This window comes from Xenopus laevis, chromosome 7S (assembly GCF_017654675.1).
Source record: "Xenopus laevis strain J_2021 chromosome 7S, Xenopus_laevis_v10.1, whole genome shotgun sequence".
In the NCBI taxonomy this organism is placed as follows: Eukaryota; Metazoa; Chordata; class Amphibia; order Anura; family Pipidae; genus Xenopus; species Xenopus laevis.
The window spans coordinates 88,578,953-88,598,766 of record NC_054384.1 but is presented as its reverse complement, the minus strand read 5'-3'; the positions used below and the strand labels follow the sequence as shown (position 1 = coordinate 88,598,766).

At 37.5% G+C, this 19,814-nt stretch overlaps 1 protein-coding gene across 9 annotated transcripts in view; it reads right to left on the bottom strand.

The window, feature by feature from the left end:
* LOC108697250 (calmodulin-binding transcription activator 1) overlaps window positions 1-19,814 on the bottom strand; it is a 1,304,230-nt gene that overhangs the window by 187,249 nt on the left and 1,097,167 nt on the right. For 8 of the 9 annotated variants that reach the window (XM_041571497.1, XM_041571493.1, XM_041571494.1 and 5 more), the window contains one exon: window positions 7,637-7,777. The exons of the other annotated variant lie outside the window; for it this stretch is intronic. In XM_041571497.1, the coding sequence (XP_041427431.1) occupies window positions 7,637-7,777 (141 nt within the window). The remainder of the gene's footprint in view (window positions 1-7,636; window positions 7,778-19,814) is intronic. 9 annotated transcript variants of the gene reach the window in all.

The following is a 19,814-nucleotide window of genomic DNA, read 5'->3' as shown; positions in this document are numbered from 1 at the left end:
AGCCCAGAGCTATAAGTGAGAAGGGAGAGACTCAGGCAGGAAGTGATGTCCCACCAAGCTTATATGGCAGCTGCTATCCTAAACAAACAGAGACAGTGTCTAGAGCTGTTTACTCAGGTATGGTAAAGCATTCTGCAGAATAAATATAGCGTTCTAGCTTGCACTATTGTGGCTAATCTGTTGCCAATAAACTGTCTTGGAGCTTTCCTTCTCCTTTAAGTACATGATCCCTTCTGTGTACCATATTTGCAAAAAGCTTTGGAACAAGCGTCACTTTTATTTCCGAGATAGGTGGCTTGTGAAATTTAGCTTTTACTTGCTTTCACTGAATTATGTTGTCTTACAAAAAGAGACCAAAACCCTAATTAGTCCATAATAACTTACTAAAAAAATATCGTAAGCTTCACAGCAAATGGTGATGATGTTTTGAAAAAACTTGGTAACCCTCTGGTCTGCAATATTTATTCTGTGTCTTGTTTATTCTTTTATTTTGTACAATACTGATTCCAAAGTTACTGTCATACAACCTACGCAACAGCACACATCAACTATCAACTGGATATACTGTGCATGAATTAAAAAATGTATTTTACAAGTGTAAAGTGCAGAAAATGCAGAAAGTACACTAAAATGAAGTGTGTTATATGAACCAAGCAATCTCTTTACAAATAATGGAAAACCCGGTGCTGGGCACCACTGAGACAAATATTTGACTCTCTAGACATACCATAGAAGACCTGTCTGTGTACCAAAAAGATAAAAACAAAGAAACTCAAATATGGCAAAAATGTATGAGTTCAGCTAATTGTTCGGTCCAACTTATTTTGTATGTTGTTATTTTGGTTTAATGCATTTCTAGGAGTGCTTAACATTATTTCAACGTTTAAAGCCTTCCCTATTCTATCACCTGCTTTATATTTCATTCTAATTGCCTGTAGTTTTAGCTATTTTTATTATCTGAATATCCCATGTAACCTCGAACTCATAATTGTATTTGTCCTCTATGTTGGTCAGTTATTAAGGTCTCATAATATTCAATATATAATAATATCCAGAACTATTTTGTTTTTCTGTTGGTCAATGATAAATATGTAATAATGTTGAATGAGCACTATGTTCTTCCTGGGACCTGGTCAGATAGACAGTACAATCTACAAATGAAATGTTTACACCACTTAAATGAGACAGGGATTTATAAAGCCAACATGTTTTTTTTAGAGGCAGATTAATTTCTCTGCCATGCTCTCACTCTTTGGTCCAGTGTTAACATTGTGTTTTAACACGCAGCAGTTTAAAATGGATTATAAAATTGACAGAAACATAATTCAAGTCATAGAGCTTGTAAGTCTGTTGATTTTCCCAAATAAGTCTAATGGTTTGTTTGTAGTTAAATCACATTTGTAACACTGGCCTTGAGAACAGAGCAGTTTGAGAGTAATGGCTGAAATTTAAAGCAAACTAAGCCTTTTTGTAGTTGCAAATATTTAAAGGGAGAGTATCCTTAAAAACAGGTAGGTACTAAAGAAGTACAGAAATTCGAAGACCATCGCAAATCAATTATAAAGGAAATGGTAACCCTATCCTAAAATATAAATACACTGCTGGGTCAACAACACAAATATTACTAGAGATTGAGAAGACAAGAAGGCAAGGTAGTTGGCTTGATAACTCTGCATGACTGCTTCTATTTAAAGGAACTCAAAATTGTATAATCTATAACCAATTTATCGCAAACCAAATAAAAACAAATCTGATGGAAAATCACAAGTATACAATGAGTATATTATCATGACATCCAGATAACCCAACTTAAGATTCCTGTGTGGAACAAAACATTAAGTTTTCTGGAGATGGTGATGTACAATATATTCATTATACAGTAGAACTTCCAGAAAAAATGGTGTAAATTCAGGAAAATCTACAGTCAGGGAAATGTATTATATATTATATATTGGTGGGACCACAAAAAAATGGTGTACAATGAGGCAAAACAGGGGATGGGCAAGGGGATGTAAAACTGAGGTTTCCCTGTATGTGTCAACACTGTGTGACAGATTTACCTAGGGTCGAATATCGAGGGTTAATTAACCCTCGAAATTCGACTGTCGAATGTAAATCCTTCGACTTCGAATATCGAAGTCGAAGGATTTACCGCAAATAGTTCGATCGAACGAAAAATTGTTTGATCGAACGATTAAATCCTTCGAATTTTAATCCATCGATCTAATGATTTTTCTTCGACCAAAAAAAGATTGCAAAGCCTATGGGGACCTTCCCCATAGGCTAACATTGACTTCGGTAGGTTTTAGGAGGCGAACTAGGGGGTCGTAGATTTTTTTTAGAGACAGTACTTTGACTATCGAATGGTCAAATAGTCAAACGATTTTTAGTTCGAAACGTTCCATTCGAAGTCGTAGTCGAAGGTCAAAGTAGCCAAAAAAAACATTCGAAATTCGAAGTTTTTTTATTCTATATCTTCACTCGAGCTAAGTAAATGGGCCCCTGTGTGTCTACAGGTACAGCTTTTATTATCCTTACTCCATGTTATTTCTCTTGCCATTGTTTGACTAAGGAGAAAAGGATTTGTAAGCTCACATCTATAGACATACATAATAGTTACCCTCCCATGATATATGCAGTGTTATCATTTCAATTCCCTTGCAAGTGGCTTACTGAGTATTGGCCAACCCACTGAATTATTAAATATTTTCATCATTTATTTTGTTATATTTTTGTCAAAAAACTAAGGAGCTTTCAGGTGTTATCACGAATCAACTGATTCAGCTTTGGACATGTGCAGTTACAGGAAACTGTCTTTTGACCTATACAGAATACCAAAATGGCATTGAAATCACTTTCCAGAATTTAAGAGCAAATGATAAAGTATAATAATCATAGAATTATTATTTATCATGTTTTTAAGAATAAAAGAGAGCAGAAAGCATGAAACTGTGGCGTTTAGCCATATATTTTTTTTAATCCATATTGTAGCTCGTGGATTTTCAGCAACAATGTGGTTCACCAGTACAGGAAAACATTTTGCAGCCCAAACATTCAATCAGAGCTAAAAAACATCATGTGGGTGTACAGCATGTATGGAACCCTCCACTCCTGGTCAGTGGCAGGTATTGACTACTTGGTTATTCTACAGTAGTGACTGGACTTCTTTAATTCATTCTGCATTTCATGAGAAACTTTAAAACATGTTAAAACACTCATATATCAGCCATTCAGCTATACTGTAGTTTCAAGAATATATTGGGTATTAAATGAATGTTCAATCCCAAATCCACTCTGAGATTCAAGTTAGGATTCCAGTATCTAGAAGAGTACATATGAATTCTGCTGAAATCTCACCCTTTAGGTAGGGATCTCCAGCTACTGAGGCCCCTTGAGAGGGTCTTACACCATAGTTTGGCAACTATTGGCTTAAGAACATAGTGGTACATACTACATGTAATCAGTGCAGAGGTATATGCAACTAAAAACTACATGGTGCAAGCTCTGAATGGAGTTTTATGTGTACTCCAGCATAAGCTTTTGTATGAAACCAATCATATTTTTGATTTTCAAAAGGTGACCAGGAAATACTTTACAATAAAATCGAACATTTTTTAATTTTTTTTCTTATTGCTGGCGTGTGGCTAGGCCAGTGCTGGTACCTGCACCTCTGCACAATTTATATTCTTTGACCAGGAAATACTACTTGCTGAGAGGCTTCCATGGGTTAATATATGTGGTGCAGAATTTGAGACATTGGTTGCAATTTATATCTTTTCTCATAGATATGTTTTTCTTTCTATCTATCCATCCCCCCGCCAAAAAAACACAATAAATATGAAATATTAAAATAGTAAAAAACCAGAAGCCATTAAACTGCAGAAATAATCCCTAAGGGAGGTCTGAAGCACTTGCAAACAAGGAAAATACATGGTTTCTCCTTCATCATTATATCGCTCCTTTTTCCTTATAATGCAGAAGGTGATGGATTTTATTCTGAGCTTGTTTCAAAATATTTGTAAAAAAAGTCAGATGCAGCTCTGTGTACATACCACGGAAATACTTCTTGATAAATGTCACCCAGTTCTGGTGCTCGGAATCGTTACAGCTAATGACTAGCATCATGGATTCACCTTTAGGAAAAGCAAGCGCTTCGTCTTCTATTCTTAGAATTAATGACAATGCTGTTGTATACAATATCACAAAAATATCCAGCACCAAATACAGAAATCACTCACATTTCCCAACTCTTAAGCTTTTTAAACCACTTATTTATGTGAATTGTGTGACACCCTTATGTAAAAGCCAATCATGATTAAGATTTGTGCCTTCTCCTTTATCCTCAGTTCCGTGAGCAATAGCTTCAATGAACCAGGCACACCTGTACATGGTTTATTTTCTCTTATATTAAAATCAAGATAGTTACATAGTTACATAGTTACATAGTTAAATTGGGTTGAAAAAAGACAAAGTCCATCAAGTTCAACCCCTCCAAATGAAAACCCAGCATCCATACATACACCCATCCCTACTTTTAATTAAATTCTATATACCCATATCTATACTAACTATAGAGCTTAGTATCAGAATAGCCTTTGATATTATGTCTGTCCAAAAAATCATCCAAGCCATTCTTATAGTCATTAACTGAATCAGCATCACAACATCACCCGGCAGTGCATTCCACAACCTCACTGTCCTCACTGTGAAGAACCCTCTACGTTGCTTCAAATGAAAGTTCTTTTCTTCTAGTCTGAAGGGGAGGCCTCTGGTACGGTGATCCACTTTATGGGTAAAAAGGTCCCCTGCTATTTGTCTATAATGTCCTCTAATGTACTTGTAAAGTGTAATCATGTCCCCTCGCAAGCGCCTTTTTTCCAGAGAAAACAACCTCAACCTTGACAGTCTCCCCTCATAATTTAAGTCTTCCGTCCCTCTAACCAATTTAGTTGCACTTAGTCTCTGCACTCTCTCCAGCTCATTTATATCCCTCTTAAGGACTGGAATCCAAAACTGCCCCCATACTCCAGATGAGGCCTCACAGGGACCTATAAAGAGGCAGAATTATGTTTTCATCCCTTGAGTTAATGCCCTTTTTTATGCAAGACAGAACTTTATTTGCTTTAGTAGCCACAGAATGACACTGCCCAGAATTGTAGCTTATAAAGCCACTCTGTATGGACTTTTAGTACAGAGAACAAGTATGACAAAATTTGAATTGTTTTCTTCAAATTGATTCTATGGCAGGTAACCTTGCCTTAATGTAGAGCTTTCTGGATATTGGGTTTCTGGAGAAGGGACTCCATACATGATGTTTGGCAGCTGAACAGTAAAGGGTCAACCTGTGCTTTTGCAGTAAAGTTTAGATTTCCTTTAAGGGCTCTTACTCATGAGCGTTTTTACCTGCGCTCCCCTTCGTTCCGTTTTTCGGCGTTCAGCCGCAGGGGAGTGCAGGAATAGACGCATTTCATTATTTCAAATGGGGCTGTACTCACACAGGCGCGTGTAGGCGCCGAACGCAGGAAAAATGCTGCATGTTGCGTCTCAACCTGCGTTCGGCACCTACACGCGCCTGTGTGAGTACAGCCCCATTTGAAATAATGAAATGCATCTATTCCTGCGCTCCCCTGCGGCTGAACGCTGAAAAACGGAACGAAGGGGAGCGCAGGTAAAAACGCTCATGAGTAAGAGCCCTTAAGCAGTACTTGCAGGTGTAATCTAAGTTAATTGACCTCAAACCTACAGTTCTTGCCTAAAAAAAAGAGAAATACCAATGCTACCACTTGGTTATTTCTTTATATCAAAATGGATGTATGGGCAGCACTTTACCCCTTGCATACTGGAGTAGATACCTTTGACTTATCAGAGGTCTTTTCATGTTTGGGCAGTAAAGCAATGCCTCCTGAACTATGTTCCACTCACAGGCAGTAATTGTTATTGGGCAGCAGCATCTTAAAAAAGAATTCTACTCCTTTTTATTTTTTACTTCATCCTGGGGTTATTTATCAAAATGCGAATTTTTCTGCTTTTTAAAATAAAAAAAGTCCAACCAAACAAGAATCCAAGATTTGACCTTATTTATTATTGAACTTGGTAAAATTGAGCGCAAACCTGAAATCATACGATTTTTTCTGAGTTTTTTCCCAAATCACTTGATTTTTTCAGGCTTTTTTCCCAAAATGGTTGGATTTTTGGCCTAATTCCGATGCAGACCACAGAAACTTCAAAATAAGATAGGGACCTCTGCCACTGACTTATACACAACCTGCAAAAAGAAGGGACCTCTGCCACTGACTTATACACAACCTCGACAGGTCTGAGATGGCGGATTTTTGTATTCTGCCTTTTTGCTGCATCGGACTTTAATAAATCTCGAAAAATGTAAGTTTTAACCAAAAACCCAAATAATTCAAGTTTTGCCCCAAAAAACCAAGAAGTTTAGCAAATAACCCCCCAAGGGTGTAATATTTTTTTCTTCTTTTTGCAGAACCATTTTCTTTTGCTTCCAATTAATAACGCTCAAAATTATCAGTGGAATACATATTGATACCCAGTGAGCGCTGCAAAAGTCCTAACGTTACTACCACCAGGTTATAAATAAGCACCACATGCAGTTAGGTTTCACAATGTAATAACTGTCCGATAAACAATATAGCATTGCAAAATCCTACTTTTTATTTAATGTATCACTTTAATTACATCCCTCCAAAAGGGTTTAGTGTTCTAGTGGCATAGCTTGTTTTTATCACTGGGTTTTGTCTGTCTTAAGGTTCTGCACTGACATGACTATCCTTGAAAAAGCTACATTTTTGCTAAATTATTAACTTAAAAAATAGATTTTTGTTTTTCTGGAAGAGAAATTTATGGGACAATCAAAATCCCTGTGCAAGCAATATCACAACATGTTATCTTTAAGTGAGACAAACCTACACGTAGGGGCACATTTACTAAGCTCGAGTGAAGGATTCGAATACAAAAAACTTTGAATTTCAAAGTTTTTTTTTGGGTACTTCGACCATCGAATAGGCTACTTCGACCTTCGACCACGACTTTGATTTGAACGATTCGAACTAAAAATCGTTCGACTATTCGACCATTTGACCATTCGATAGTCGAAGTACTGTCTCTTTAAAAAAAACTTCTGCTACCTACTTTGCCACTTTAAACCTACCGAGCTACAATGTTAGCCTATAGGGACCTTCCTCATAAGCTTTCTAAGCTATTTCTGATCGAAGAAAAATTGTTTGATCGATGGATTAAAATCCTTTGAATCATCCGATATTCGAAGTCTAAGGATTTTACTTCGAGGGTCGATTATCGAGGGTTCATTAACCCTCGATATTCGACCCTTAGTAAATGTGCCCCGTAGTCTGTGCTCTTTTGTGACATAGTTTTCCTTTAAGCAGTTACAGGGCTGCAAGAAGATACAGAGAGTTGTAGTTCTACCCCAACAGGGGTTATAAGGGTTGCAGAGGAAAATAACTTCTCAATTAGTCGAATTGAGCACAATTGTCCCTATTCTGGCACTTTAGTCCATGTCTGTGAGTCAGATCATCACTCGTATAATAATATGGGTAATCAGTGGGCGAATAAATAGTTAGATACTCTGACTTCTAGGTTCAATCTCTATATTTACCTAAGTTGCCAGTGCAGAGACAGTTATGCGTCCGAGGCTGTGGTTTGGTCTGATGGCTGTCGAGTATCTGCTGAACAAGCTGCTCCACAGAAAACCCTGAACTGCTGTTCCCATTGTTGCATGTCCATTTAATACCATGAACTGTGGAGAGAATAGCGGAGGCCAAGTCAGAAACAGATTTTTATCCACACTAAAAGAGTGTAACATAGAATGAAAAACAAAGGAATGCCAAATGGAAAGAGCTGAATCTCACATTGATCCTCCATATCACTGATGGGATGAATATGACAAATATTAGGGCACAGCATAGAGGTCACTTGCCCTGGGCCTTGAATCAGAAATTAATCTTGATATATATGGCTTTAATTTGAAGCCAGTAGCTCAAACTAAAAATTGGAGCATGATGCAGAGAGTGATATTCTGTAGCGATAGCAATAAATATGTAGCCTTAAAGAGCATTTGTTTTTTTAGATGGGGTCAGTGACCCCTATTTGTAAGATGGAAAAAGTCAGAAGAAGAAGACAAATAATTAAAAATTTTTTTAAAAAAAAAGTAGAAAATTAAGACCAATTGAAAGGCTGTTTAAAATTGCTCATTCTGTAACATACTGACAGAAATGTGAACCACTCCTTTAAACTGCTAGAATTTTACCAATGGCCAAAGGGGCTGGCAGAACATTTTCAGGTTAGATAACCAGGGCCGGATTTACACAGCGTGCACCCCTAGGCCCGCTGTCGTTTGTCTGCCCTGTCGCCTCCCTATTATTCGCACAAATCATCATCAGGACTGGAGCAATGGAGATTGGCGCAGATTTAAAAAACGATTGTATCTCCTGCTCATCCCCAGTATTTCTGAACCAATGTGGGTATGGTTGGGCAGCATGCGACCCCCTAAAATCCTGCCGCCCTAGGCCCGGGCCTTGGTGGCCTCTCCACAAATTCGGGCCTGTAGATAACACTATAATTGCTTCAGTCTTACTGCATTATTCTACCTCCCTCATCTCTGACCTACTGTGGGTCTTATTTAGTATATACTGCCAATTTTCATAATCACTGTACTCTTCGGTGCAATTCTGTGCCAAATTTATGCCACGAATGACAAAACTTGGAACCCTCTATAACTGTTTTTGGCCCCCTCCCTACCACTAATAGCTTCCCAGTCAAAAATGAAAACAAATGGTGGTCCAGTAATTTAGTGGTTTTTATTGAAAACCTCCCACCCTAGATAGGAGCGTGCCCTTTAGCGCTCATTTCAAATGGGCAAATGAAGCCCATGATGCTTTTTCTCTTCTCTCTGCACATACAGACAATCTCAGACTGTAGAGTTATTACTAAAAGGGTAGACCAACCTATCAAAAAATGTCTTATCTTATTCCTCTTTCTATAGCTCCTTTATTAGTCCCAGACACTGGTAAAACAATTTATAGCTGTTCTTAATAACAGCTGTTTTTAGTGACCCTTCCATGAAGGCATGTTTCACATTAAAAAATGCAGCTGGGCTATGTTTTATATCAACGAGTTTTTTTAAACACTTGTTAAATAAGACACTTTATTTTTTTTCTCTCCAAGTTTTAGTTTGTGGGTAATATTTCATTATGCCCTTTTGCTGTTTCAGAAGCACTCAGCTAGTATAGCGGATCTTCCCATTATGCTTTTGGTAAAAGAGGGTTAATGAATCATGAAAGAGATCATTTATACCATAGTTATGCGATTTTTCAATGTCAAGTATTACTCTCAAGAAAATTATACAAATTAATTTAAGATTAGGAGTCGGAATATTTTAGGCACCGTGTGCATTCTTCTGAGAAGAGAACAGACACCCTGCACTAGAAAGCATGGACTTCATTTACTATATACTAACACAAATATGAGTTTTAAAGAGGCAGTATACCTTGAACAGAATTTTAGGATGATGTGAACTTTGGTATTCTAAGAGAGTTTGCAATAGGATTATACATATATATATATATATATATATATATATATATATATATATTTTTTTTTTTAAATAATAAACAAACATTGTCAGCGTCGGACTGGGGGGCCCAGTGCCAACCAGGCCTGCAGCCTCAGGAGTCCTACACACAGTCGTCTGGGCCCACCGGGTTTTATCCCAGTATCCCACCAGCCCAGTCCGACCCTGAACGTTGTGTGTTCATGTTATAAACTATGTGCATCCAAGTTTAAGATGGACAATAGACTACTTGGTGGAAAGGGTGAGCTTGCTTACATTTTTAACATTGTACTGTTGCCCCCAATCCAAAACATTGACAAACTTAACGGTACTGGCTAAATAAATGGGGAAAGCTCCCCTTGCAAGCTGGGCGTAGCACCATACTTTTTACAGGTTTAATAGCCCAAAACTAGGGATCCACTATATGGGGTTCAGCCAAATCCCCGAATCCTTGATGAAAGATTCGGACGTATACCGAAACGAATCTGGATCCTAATTTGCATATGCAAATTAGGGTCAGGGAAGGAAAAAGTGGAAAAAAAATCTTCTTTTGTGACGAAAAGTCACATGATTTCCCTACCCGACCCTAATTTACATATGCAAATTAGGATTCGGTTCAGCCAGGCGCAAGGATTCGGCCGAATCCGAATCCTGCTGAAAAAGACCGAATCCTGGCTGAATTCCGATCCGAATCCTGGATTCGGTGCATCCCTACCCAAAACAACAAAATAAAGATTTATTGTGTTAAAGCAGATACCCAAGGCTTTGTATAGGTATGGGACCTTTTATCCGGAATGTTAGGGACCTGATAACAGATTAACAGATTTTCCAGTAATTTGGATCTTCACACCTTAAGTCTACTATAAAACCATGTAAACATTAAATTGAATTAAACACAATACGGTTATTATTAGTTTGGATCAAGTACAAGGTACTGTTTTATTATTACAGAGAAAAGGAAATCATTCTAAAAGATGTGGATTATTTGATTATAATGGAGTCTATATGAGAGATGGTCTCAGGCACGGACTGGCAATCTGTCGGTTCTGACAAATGCCAGAGGGGCTGCTGTAAGATGCAATAGAAAGTGACTAACAGTGGGGGCTGTTTGGGCCTCTGTGTACTTGGAATGCCAGGGCCTATTTTGAATCCCATTTCCATAATTCAGAGCTTTTTGGATAACGGGTTTCCAGATAACGGATCTCATACAGCAAAAAATGTTCTGTAATTTCAGTGACCCCTGGGAATAAAAAATGTAATTCCAGTCAGAGCTGTGAGCACAAATTTTTAATGTTTAGTGCTGTTTTTAGTTTTTCAAAAATGACAGTTTGGGGATCACTGGTTTAGATATATTACATGAATCAGTCTAATAAATGGACATGCACAACAAGATGAATAACTGAACACTAGGAAATTCCCAAGGATCTGAATCACAATTCACTTGTCTCAACAGTAGCTCGAATGAGTGAACCATTTCTGCTAATAGGAGGTCCAATGCGAACAATTTGTATCTTCAATTCTGTATTTATCTGTCAGTCAAGGTTACATTTCTGTTGTCTGCTATTGCTTACACTCCCCCTTATGTTGTGAAGGTTATAAAATGAAAACCCACTGAAGGGTGACAGTTTGTAAGCAGAAAAATTCTGGATGCTGAATGCAAATTGCCTACTGTCTTGGCACATCGACTATGTAGATAGTTCCTCCCCAATTCCCCTTTAAAAACCTCCTATGACTCGATAAGTCGTTAGTACTGAATATCAAATACTATCAAGATGCCTTTTAACATGTCACGCTCTGCTTACCGACACATAATGAATCAGCAGGAATAGAGATTTCTAGAGGGAAAAAGTGCATTAGTAAAGAAAAAAAAAAAGAACCAGGTTCTTTTTCTAAAGGGGAAGCCACTTTAAAAGTAGATTTAATTAAATGTAAGGTCACAGCAGGGGCAAAAAATCAAAAAAAGGATTAGATAGAAGGGATTTCCCAGTTTAAAGATTACACAGGTCTTTTGAAAGTACAGCTTATTACACTTAAGGATGTTTTTATTAAGCCTGAGGCTCGTATGCAATGGGAAATACACTTTTTCAAGTTTCTTATTCATTTGTTTTCCTTAGGGTAACCTTCGCCAATACTGCTCCGGACTGCGTGGCCGGTAGTCACTGACTTCAAAGGCAACAAAGAGTGGAGTGAAAAATATGGTGGCAGACAGGGAGATCAGTCACCCAGCGACAAATCTTCACTGCGGGCGACTAATCTCCCCGAAATCCCGCCGGCGACACGGCCTACGTATCGCTTCGAAATTCTGAAGTCGCCTGAAGTTTCTGCGTGAGGCAACTTCGGGCGACTTCAGAAAATGAAGCGCTAGGCATGCCATCCCGTCGGCAATTCACATTCTTGCTGGTGGGAAGGCATTTGGGGAGATTAGTCGCCCGCAGTAGAGAAGATTTGTCACTGGGCGACTAATCTCCCCGTCTGCCACCACCCTTAAAGTCAGTAGTACCACTGCAGCCGCAGCTGCACTTGTGCAAAAATGGATGCATTATTTGCACAGTGAGGCTATTTTTTTTAAAAAGACACTCCTTGCACTTCTCCATTTGGAAGATCTTGAAAACCCTGGAGCCCTGGTGCTACCCCCACCATCAAGCTGGTGCTTATTACGAGTTCCTAACGAGGCCTGCATCAATTTGCACAGAACACTTGCTCCTACAGAGTAAGGACACTGAGCACCGGGAATGACTCCATCCCATCTTTTCAATTTCCAGCTCAACTGCTTCCAATTCGCTTCAAAATACAAACACAATTGAATTTTAGGTTCAAAAAAACCAGGGTGCATTTAGTACAAAATTGCACATTGCTCACTGTGGGCATTAAAGGGATTGTTCACCTTTAAATTAACTTTTAATGTGATGTAGACAGTGATATTCTGAGACAATTTGTAATTTGGCTTATTTGTAGTTTTGGAGTTATTTAGCTTTTCATTCAGCAGCTCTCCAGTTTGTAATGTCAGCAATTTGGTCCAAATGACCCTAGCAACCATGCATTGATTTGAATACGAGACTGGAATATGAATAGGAGAGGCCTAAAAAGAAAGATAAGTAATACAAAATAGCAATAACTATACATTTGTAGCCTTACAGAGCATTTGTTTTTAGATGGGGTCACTGACCCCTATTTGAAAGCTGGAAAAGAGTCAGAAGAAGAAGGCAAAAAACTCAAAAACTATAAAAAATAAATACTAACTGAAAAGTTGCTTAGAATTAGCCATTCTATCACATACTAAGGGGCAAATTCACTACCCGGCAAAAATTTGCCAGCACTGGCTTTGCGCACATCGCAACACTTTGCCAAGTGTAAATTCGCCTGGACAACGCTAATTCACGAAGATCCGAAGTTGCGCATAGGGTACCAAATGCTGGTGAAATTACGCTCAGCAGTTCGAAGTTACGCTAACGTTGTCTAATTGCAGTTAAAGTAGCCGTATATGCTGCAGCAAATACACTACACTAGACAGGTCCAGGGAACCTTAATAAAATTATATAGAGTTGTTATATTGCCCTACACATATGCCCAATGTATAGTTTGGGTGCCATATGTTAGCAAATGTAGGGTGGAAGGAGGGTACCCCAAAAAAAAATTTAAAATCTTTTTCAGTCTATCACCATTTAAATAGGAAAAAACGCTTTATTAAAATTTTCAACTTTTTTTTGAGGAAGTCCTATCTACTCTATTGCACTTCGCCAGGTCTGAGGTAGCGAAGGCAAGTCTGGTGATAGAGGTAAGGGTCAGTAAAATCAAAAACGTAGTGGATTTCTGGAAAATCGCCTGGCGTTAGAGTGCAAAGTTGCGCCAGAGTCTATCTACTTGCGAACGCCAGCGAAATTACGCCAGCGACCGTTAGTAAATTGGCTAAGTGCCAAAATGACGTCACGCTGGTGAATTTTCGCCACTTCGCCCTTTAGTAAATTTCCCCCTAAAAGTTAACTTAAAGGCGAACCACCACTTTAATGTCTGCTTGCACAGAAAAAGGTCCTACTATGTGACATTACTTAGCCTTAGGCAGTTTAGTATTAGTTCATGGGTTGCATTTACTAGCATAGTGCCTAAACCATAGCAGTACAATTATCCGTTACATCCAATCACTGAGTTGTACAAGTGAGAACATGAAAGTGAAGATCTGATTGTTTGCTAAGACCAAGCGGTGATATTGAGCACCTACGTGTAGGCATGGCAGTAAGTCCCCCATATCTTATTTTGCATAAGGGTTGAAGCCTAAAATTGCCCCTAGTACTGTATAGTATAATATCCCTTTGGAGAAAACAGAAAAATCTAAACAAGCACTAATATAATATAGCAGTGTTCATTTAGGCACTTAACGCAAACGAACCCATTTTTCTGACACCAACCTCAGCTTGTGAGCCTTCTCACCCACCCTACACACCATAAATGACTATGTTAACCCTGTGTTGCATGCTTGCTCCTGCATCCCTGTAATTTCTATAGAAAGTAGTGGTTTAACCTGAATTTCCTGAGAGTGTATGGCAGCTATAGAAAGCTTCTAGAGAGAGCTGCTTATGCTGAAATTCATGCAGTGCCGAGAGCTATTGGTTAGTAGCTGCATCCCAATTAATACCTGTTTCCTACACTGCCAGGTGAATGATTATACTTGCCAGCCCGCACAATTTGAGCAGGAGAATTTCCTGCCAGCGTTTCACCTTATGCCCCTCCTGCTCAACTACCATTACATTTTGGCCAGTCAAGCAGCAGCAGAGTTCTATGCAGAACTTACCCATTCTTTTTCTATAATGATGCTTTTAGGCAGCTCTAATCAATTTTAAAGGGCTTGGGTCCTTTGTGACAGATCAGTGCTGCCTAGACACATTAAAGAAGAAAGACAAGATGCTTCAGAAACAGAAAAAAACATACATCTGTGCATTATATAAGCACACATATAAGGTATGGGACCTGTTATCCAGAATACTTGGGACCTGGGGCTTTCTGGATAACAAATCTTTCTGTAATTTGGATCTTCATAGCTTAAAGTGATACTGAAACACAGGGGCATATTTAGCAAGGGTTGAATTTCAAACTGAAAAAACTTTGAAATTCAAATTCAAAAAGAGAAGTTTTTTTAATAGGTCAGTATTCGGCTGAATTTGAATCGTACGAATTGCAGGAATAGCGCATTCGATCAAATTCAGAGTCCACCAATTGACTGCAAATAGGTTCTAGGAGGTCCCCCATAGGCTAAAACAGCAATTCGGCAGGTTTTAGATGGCGAATGGTTGACGTTGAATTTTTAATGAGACAGTACATGATACATTTCGATATTCGAATTTTTTAATTTTTTTCAAATTCAATTCAAATTTGGACTATTCCCTAGTCGAAATACACAAAAATAGCTCGAATTTTAATTTTTTTTACATTCGAAAATTCACCTTGACCTTTGATAAATCTGCCCCTAAAAAACTACTTTTTAAAACATGAATGTACATTTAAAAGTTTACTATAGGTCATGTTCATCGTTTTTTGCTGAGAAGTTTATTTTTGTAAGTTATTGTTAGTTGAAGTTCCTAAACCTGACTGTTTTGCCAACCTGACTGTCTCAGCCTGTCAGTTAGAGTTTCTAATACTAACGGACTCCTGCTGCACAAATATGGCAGCCCTCTCATAAAGGAGCATGGGGCATTAGTGATGGAAAAGCATTGTGCAAATACTTTATGGCAAAGTTACAAGTTGCTTTCAAACGCAATATTATGATAGATGTAAAAAAGAGTTTAATTTCTGGTGTCAGTATCGCTTTAAGTCTACTACAAAATCATGTAAATATGAAATAAACCCAATAGGCTGGATTTGCTTCCAATAAGGATTAATTATATCTTAGTTTGGATCAAGTACAAGCTACTGTTTTATTATTAAAGAGGAAAGGGAAATTATTTAAAAGAAATTGGATTATTTGGATAAAATGGAGTCTATGCTTTCTGGATAACAGATTTCTTGATAATAGATCCTATACCTGTATAAGAAATGACCCCCTGGCCTGTGTTATTTGTGCCTTCATTTGCTCTCAGAGGGACACAAATATTTTATTTGCTCTAATGCCAATATGCCATTAGTCAATAAAGATGTAATATTCTGCTCCCCACTACTATTATTTTATATCATTTGAGATTTTGTAATTATTTCATATGAATTGCTGTGATTTAATATATTCTATATATATGCTATATAGTATCTTCTGAGTTTGCTTCAGAATGGACACCCAACCCCTAATAACTTCTTGGGGGCATCAGGCAATGTCTAAATCTGCTCATTGTCAAAGCAGCCAAAAATCTATAGTAGTTTGTAACAGAACAGACTACTGCAGGAAGCCTTCAGCATAAATGATGCACACAGTGAAGAACATTCTGGACAGCATCTATAATAAGTTGTTTAAATCTATTATTTTAATAGCCGTACAAAGCTTCAAGTAGTCCGTCCCATTTTGCCGCATATAAATACAGACATAATCTATGTACCAATTACTTCCTTTTAACTATCAGAAAGGCTAGAAAAAAATGAAGCCCATCAGTGTGAAATAAAACCACTAACAGATGTAAAACAGAAGCTTTTACATCATTCTGGACACTTCCATTTGTTGTATAAAAGCCATTGCTCATGCTGCGAATGAATGCGGTCAGACCTTATGCAAAGTAAATTCCTCTGGCGTTTTGTCAGCAGGCCAAAAATCCTCTTTCAGCTCTCCCTTGTTAGTTTCACTGTGCCATGTCCAGGAACTGGACTTAGGATAATAAACTAGACATCTGTTGCATGCGAATATTTCTCCAGTTTGGCAATATGTAAAGAATCCTAATTAAAGCAGGTAGGGCTATTTCACACCCAGCGTTCAGCTGGAAGAATAATGACTAGATAGATTAAGCAAGGAGATGGTGGTTTTTTTTGGGAGGGGGTTTCAATCATTTTACATCTCCCCAACTCTAAAGTAAAATGGCACATTTAAATGTATAGTGCTGATACAACTACTTAGATGAAAAAAAACCAAATATATATATATATATATATATATATATATATATATATATATATATATATATATATATATATATATATACATACACACAAAAAAACGCAATCCTAGGACTTATTTAGTGAAAAAAATCAAAATTCAATGTATTCAACGTTTCGGCAACAACACTTGTGCCGTCTTCAGGAAGGTGACAAGACGTGACAAGATGGCACAAGTGTTGTTGCTGAAACGTTGAATACATTTTGTTTTATATATATATATATATATAATATCAAAACAGGGGGGTTGTGGGAGCACTCTAAAGGCTTTAAAGTATATATATATATATAAGTATAATAAATGCTATTGCATATGTACCCAAAGCAGGGGTTATTTTGTTACAAAGTTATGATCATAAAATTGATAAGCCACCATACCACGTCAAGGTAAACCCCGAATGGCGGTCCCTAACTTGTTTTATATTTTATGTGCATTTTAGCATTACCTGTAATCAATGTCCGTTGAACACTGTTTTTTCACTGAGGGCTAAATCCTCCCCAGCCAGCAATCAGGCTTTTAAAGGAGAGATATTCCCAAAACAAACGCCCAATTTTAAACAGCGTTCAATGGACATTGATTACAGGTAATGCTAAAATGCACATAAAATATAAAACAAGTTAGGGACCGCCATTCGGGGTTTACCTTGACGTGGTATGGTGGCTTATCAATTTTATGATCATAACTTTGTAACAAAATAACCCCTGTTTTGGGTACATATGCAATAGCATTTATTATACTTATATATATACTTTAAAGCCTTTAGAGTGCTCCCACAACCCCCCTGTTTTGATATTATATATATATATATATATATATTTAAAGTTTTAGAGAAACAACCACACTCACAGGTCTTGTGAAAAATGAGAAGAGGCTTCGATGTAGGGGCCGAAACGTTGAATAAATCCACTTCTCATTTTTATTTAGAAGACCTGTGAGTGCAATTGTCCTAGGAGGTCCCCCATAGGCTAAAACAGCAATTTGGCAGGTTTTAGATGGCGAATGGTCGACGTCAAATTTTTAAATTCCAATATTTGAATTTTTGAATTTTTTTCAAATTCGACTCGAATTTGGACTATTCCCTAGTCGAAGGACCCAAAAATAGCTCGAAATTTTAATTTTTTTCATTCGAAAATTCAACTTGACCGTTGATAAATCTGCCCCTAAAAAACTACTTTTTTTAAAATATGAATGTACATTTACAAGTTACCTATAGGTCATGTTGATCGTTTTTTGCTGAGAGGTTTGTTTTTATAAGTTATTGTTAGTTGAAGTTTCTAAACCTGACTATTTTGCCAACCTGACTGTCCCATCTCAGCCTGTCAGTTAGAGATTCTAATGTTAATGGACTCCTGTTGCACAAATATGGCAGCCCTCTCATAGAGGAGCATGGGGCATTAGTAATGTAAAAGCATTGTGCAAATACTTTATGGCAAAGTTACAAGTTGCTTTCAAAGGCAATATTATGATAGATGTAAAAAAGAGTTTAATTTCCCAGAGTTTAATTTCTGGTGTCAGTATCTCTTTAAGTCTACGAGAAAATCATTTTCATTGGAAAATTCCCCTCGACCTTTGATAAAACTGCCCTTAAGTGATAAAGTTGTTTCTTATTGAATGTGGTAGCAACACTTGGAGTTTATTTAACACCATCTAAGCAAGGGAGTGCTCATTGGGAAGATATTAATTATTACCCATAAATCTGATCAGGGCCGGATTTACATAGCAGGTGCCCCTAGGCCCACTATCGTTTATCGCCCCATCCCCTCCATTTTATTCAATCAAATTTTCATCATCAGGACCAGAGCAATGGGAATTGGCGTACAGGAAATTTTAAAAATTATCGTATCTCCTGCGCCTCCCCAATGTTTCTGAACCAATGTGGGTGTGGTTGGGTAGCATGCCGCCCCCTAAAATCCTGCCGCCCTAGGCCCAGGCCTTGGTGGCCTCTAGGGATGGGCGAATTTGACCCATTTCGTTTTGCCAAAAATTCACCGCCGGTGAAATGTCGCCAACACCCATTAAAGTCTATGGTCGTCAAAAAAACGTTGTCATGCGGTGAAATTTTTTTGACATGCGTCTTTTTACGCACAATGCCATACAAATTTATGGGCGTCATTTTTTCGGGCGAAACAAGGCGAAAATTCACCGATCCCTACACTGGCCTCTCCACAAATCCAGGCCTGAATCTGATAAAGCCTGCAGCGTCTTCTCCACTGTGGGATGCTGCAGAATCACCATGAATCCACTGTTCAATTTTTGGGAATATGTTGTAGATTATGGAACATTGACAGCAGAATGCAGTAAAATGGAAATCATTTTGGTATCTTGAAGAATTCCAATGAGTTTATCTTGATTATTCAGAGAATAAATACCTAGGGAAGGCAATATTTTTCCGCAAATGTTTTTAATTCTACTTTGTCTGATATGTACAAGTCATAAAACTTCCCACAACTATAGGTAGTAAATCTGATCTATCCTTGTGCATTTTACCGAAAGCAGACGTTTATGATCATGAATTTATTTCCCTAAACTTTCCAAAGAATAAAAATTATTAAATGCAATAAAAAGTGTTTTTTTTAAGTTTTTCCCATTTATATATTACGTTTTTTGGGTGTTGCAAAGTGTTTGAGAGTAAAGAGAATTTATGGTTGGTAGTTATTTACTGTGAAAGTAAATTTGATGATAAATTCCTGGGAAATATGACTTGCATGCATTACAAGAGTTTAATATTCCATATCAATCCTCCAGGGTTTAAACTTCACATTGTGTACAAAATTTAAAAAGATTTCATGTTATAAACAACCACCTAAAAAATTTTAATCTGAAAGAAAAAAGGCCTCTCTGCAGGAAATCAGGTGACTACAATGAAATATGCGATGTTCGTGTAGAGGCAAAAATGTAATTTGATTAAGAGCACTTATAGGCTAGTTATAACAATAGAAATTTCAAAATACTTGCAAATGGTTGGAGATATGAATAATTTGAATTCCAAATTCAACCATCAAATTAAAATACTTCGAATTTGAATATCGAATTCGAACTTTTTTCATCGAATTTGGGTATTCTGCGGTCGAAGTAAAATCGTTTTGAATCGTTCAATTTGAACGATCTTATCGTATGATCGAACGATTTTACGTCGACTTCCAAAAACTTAGAAAAATGTTG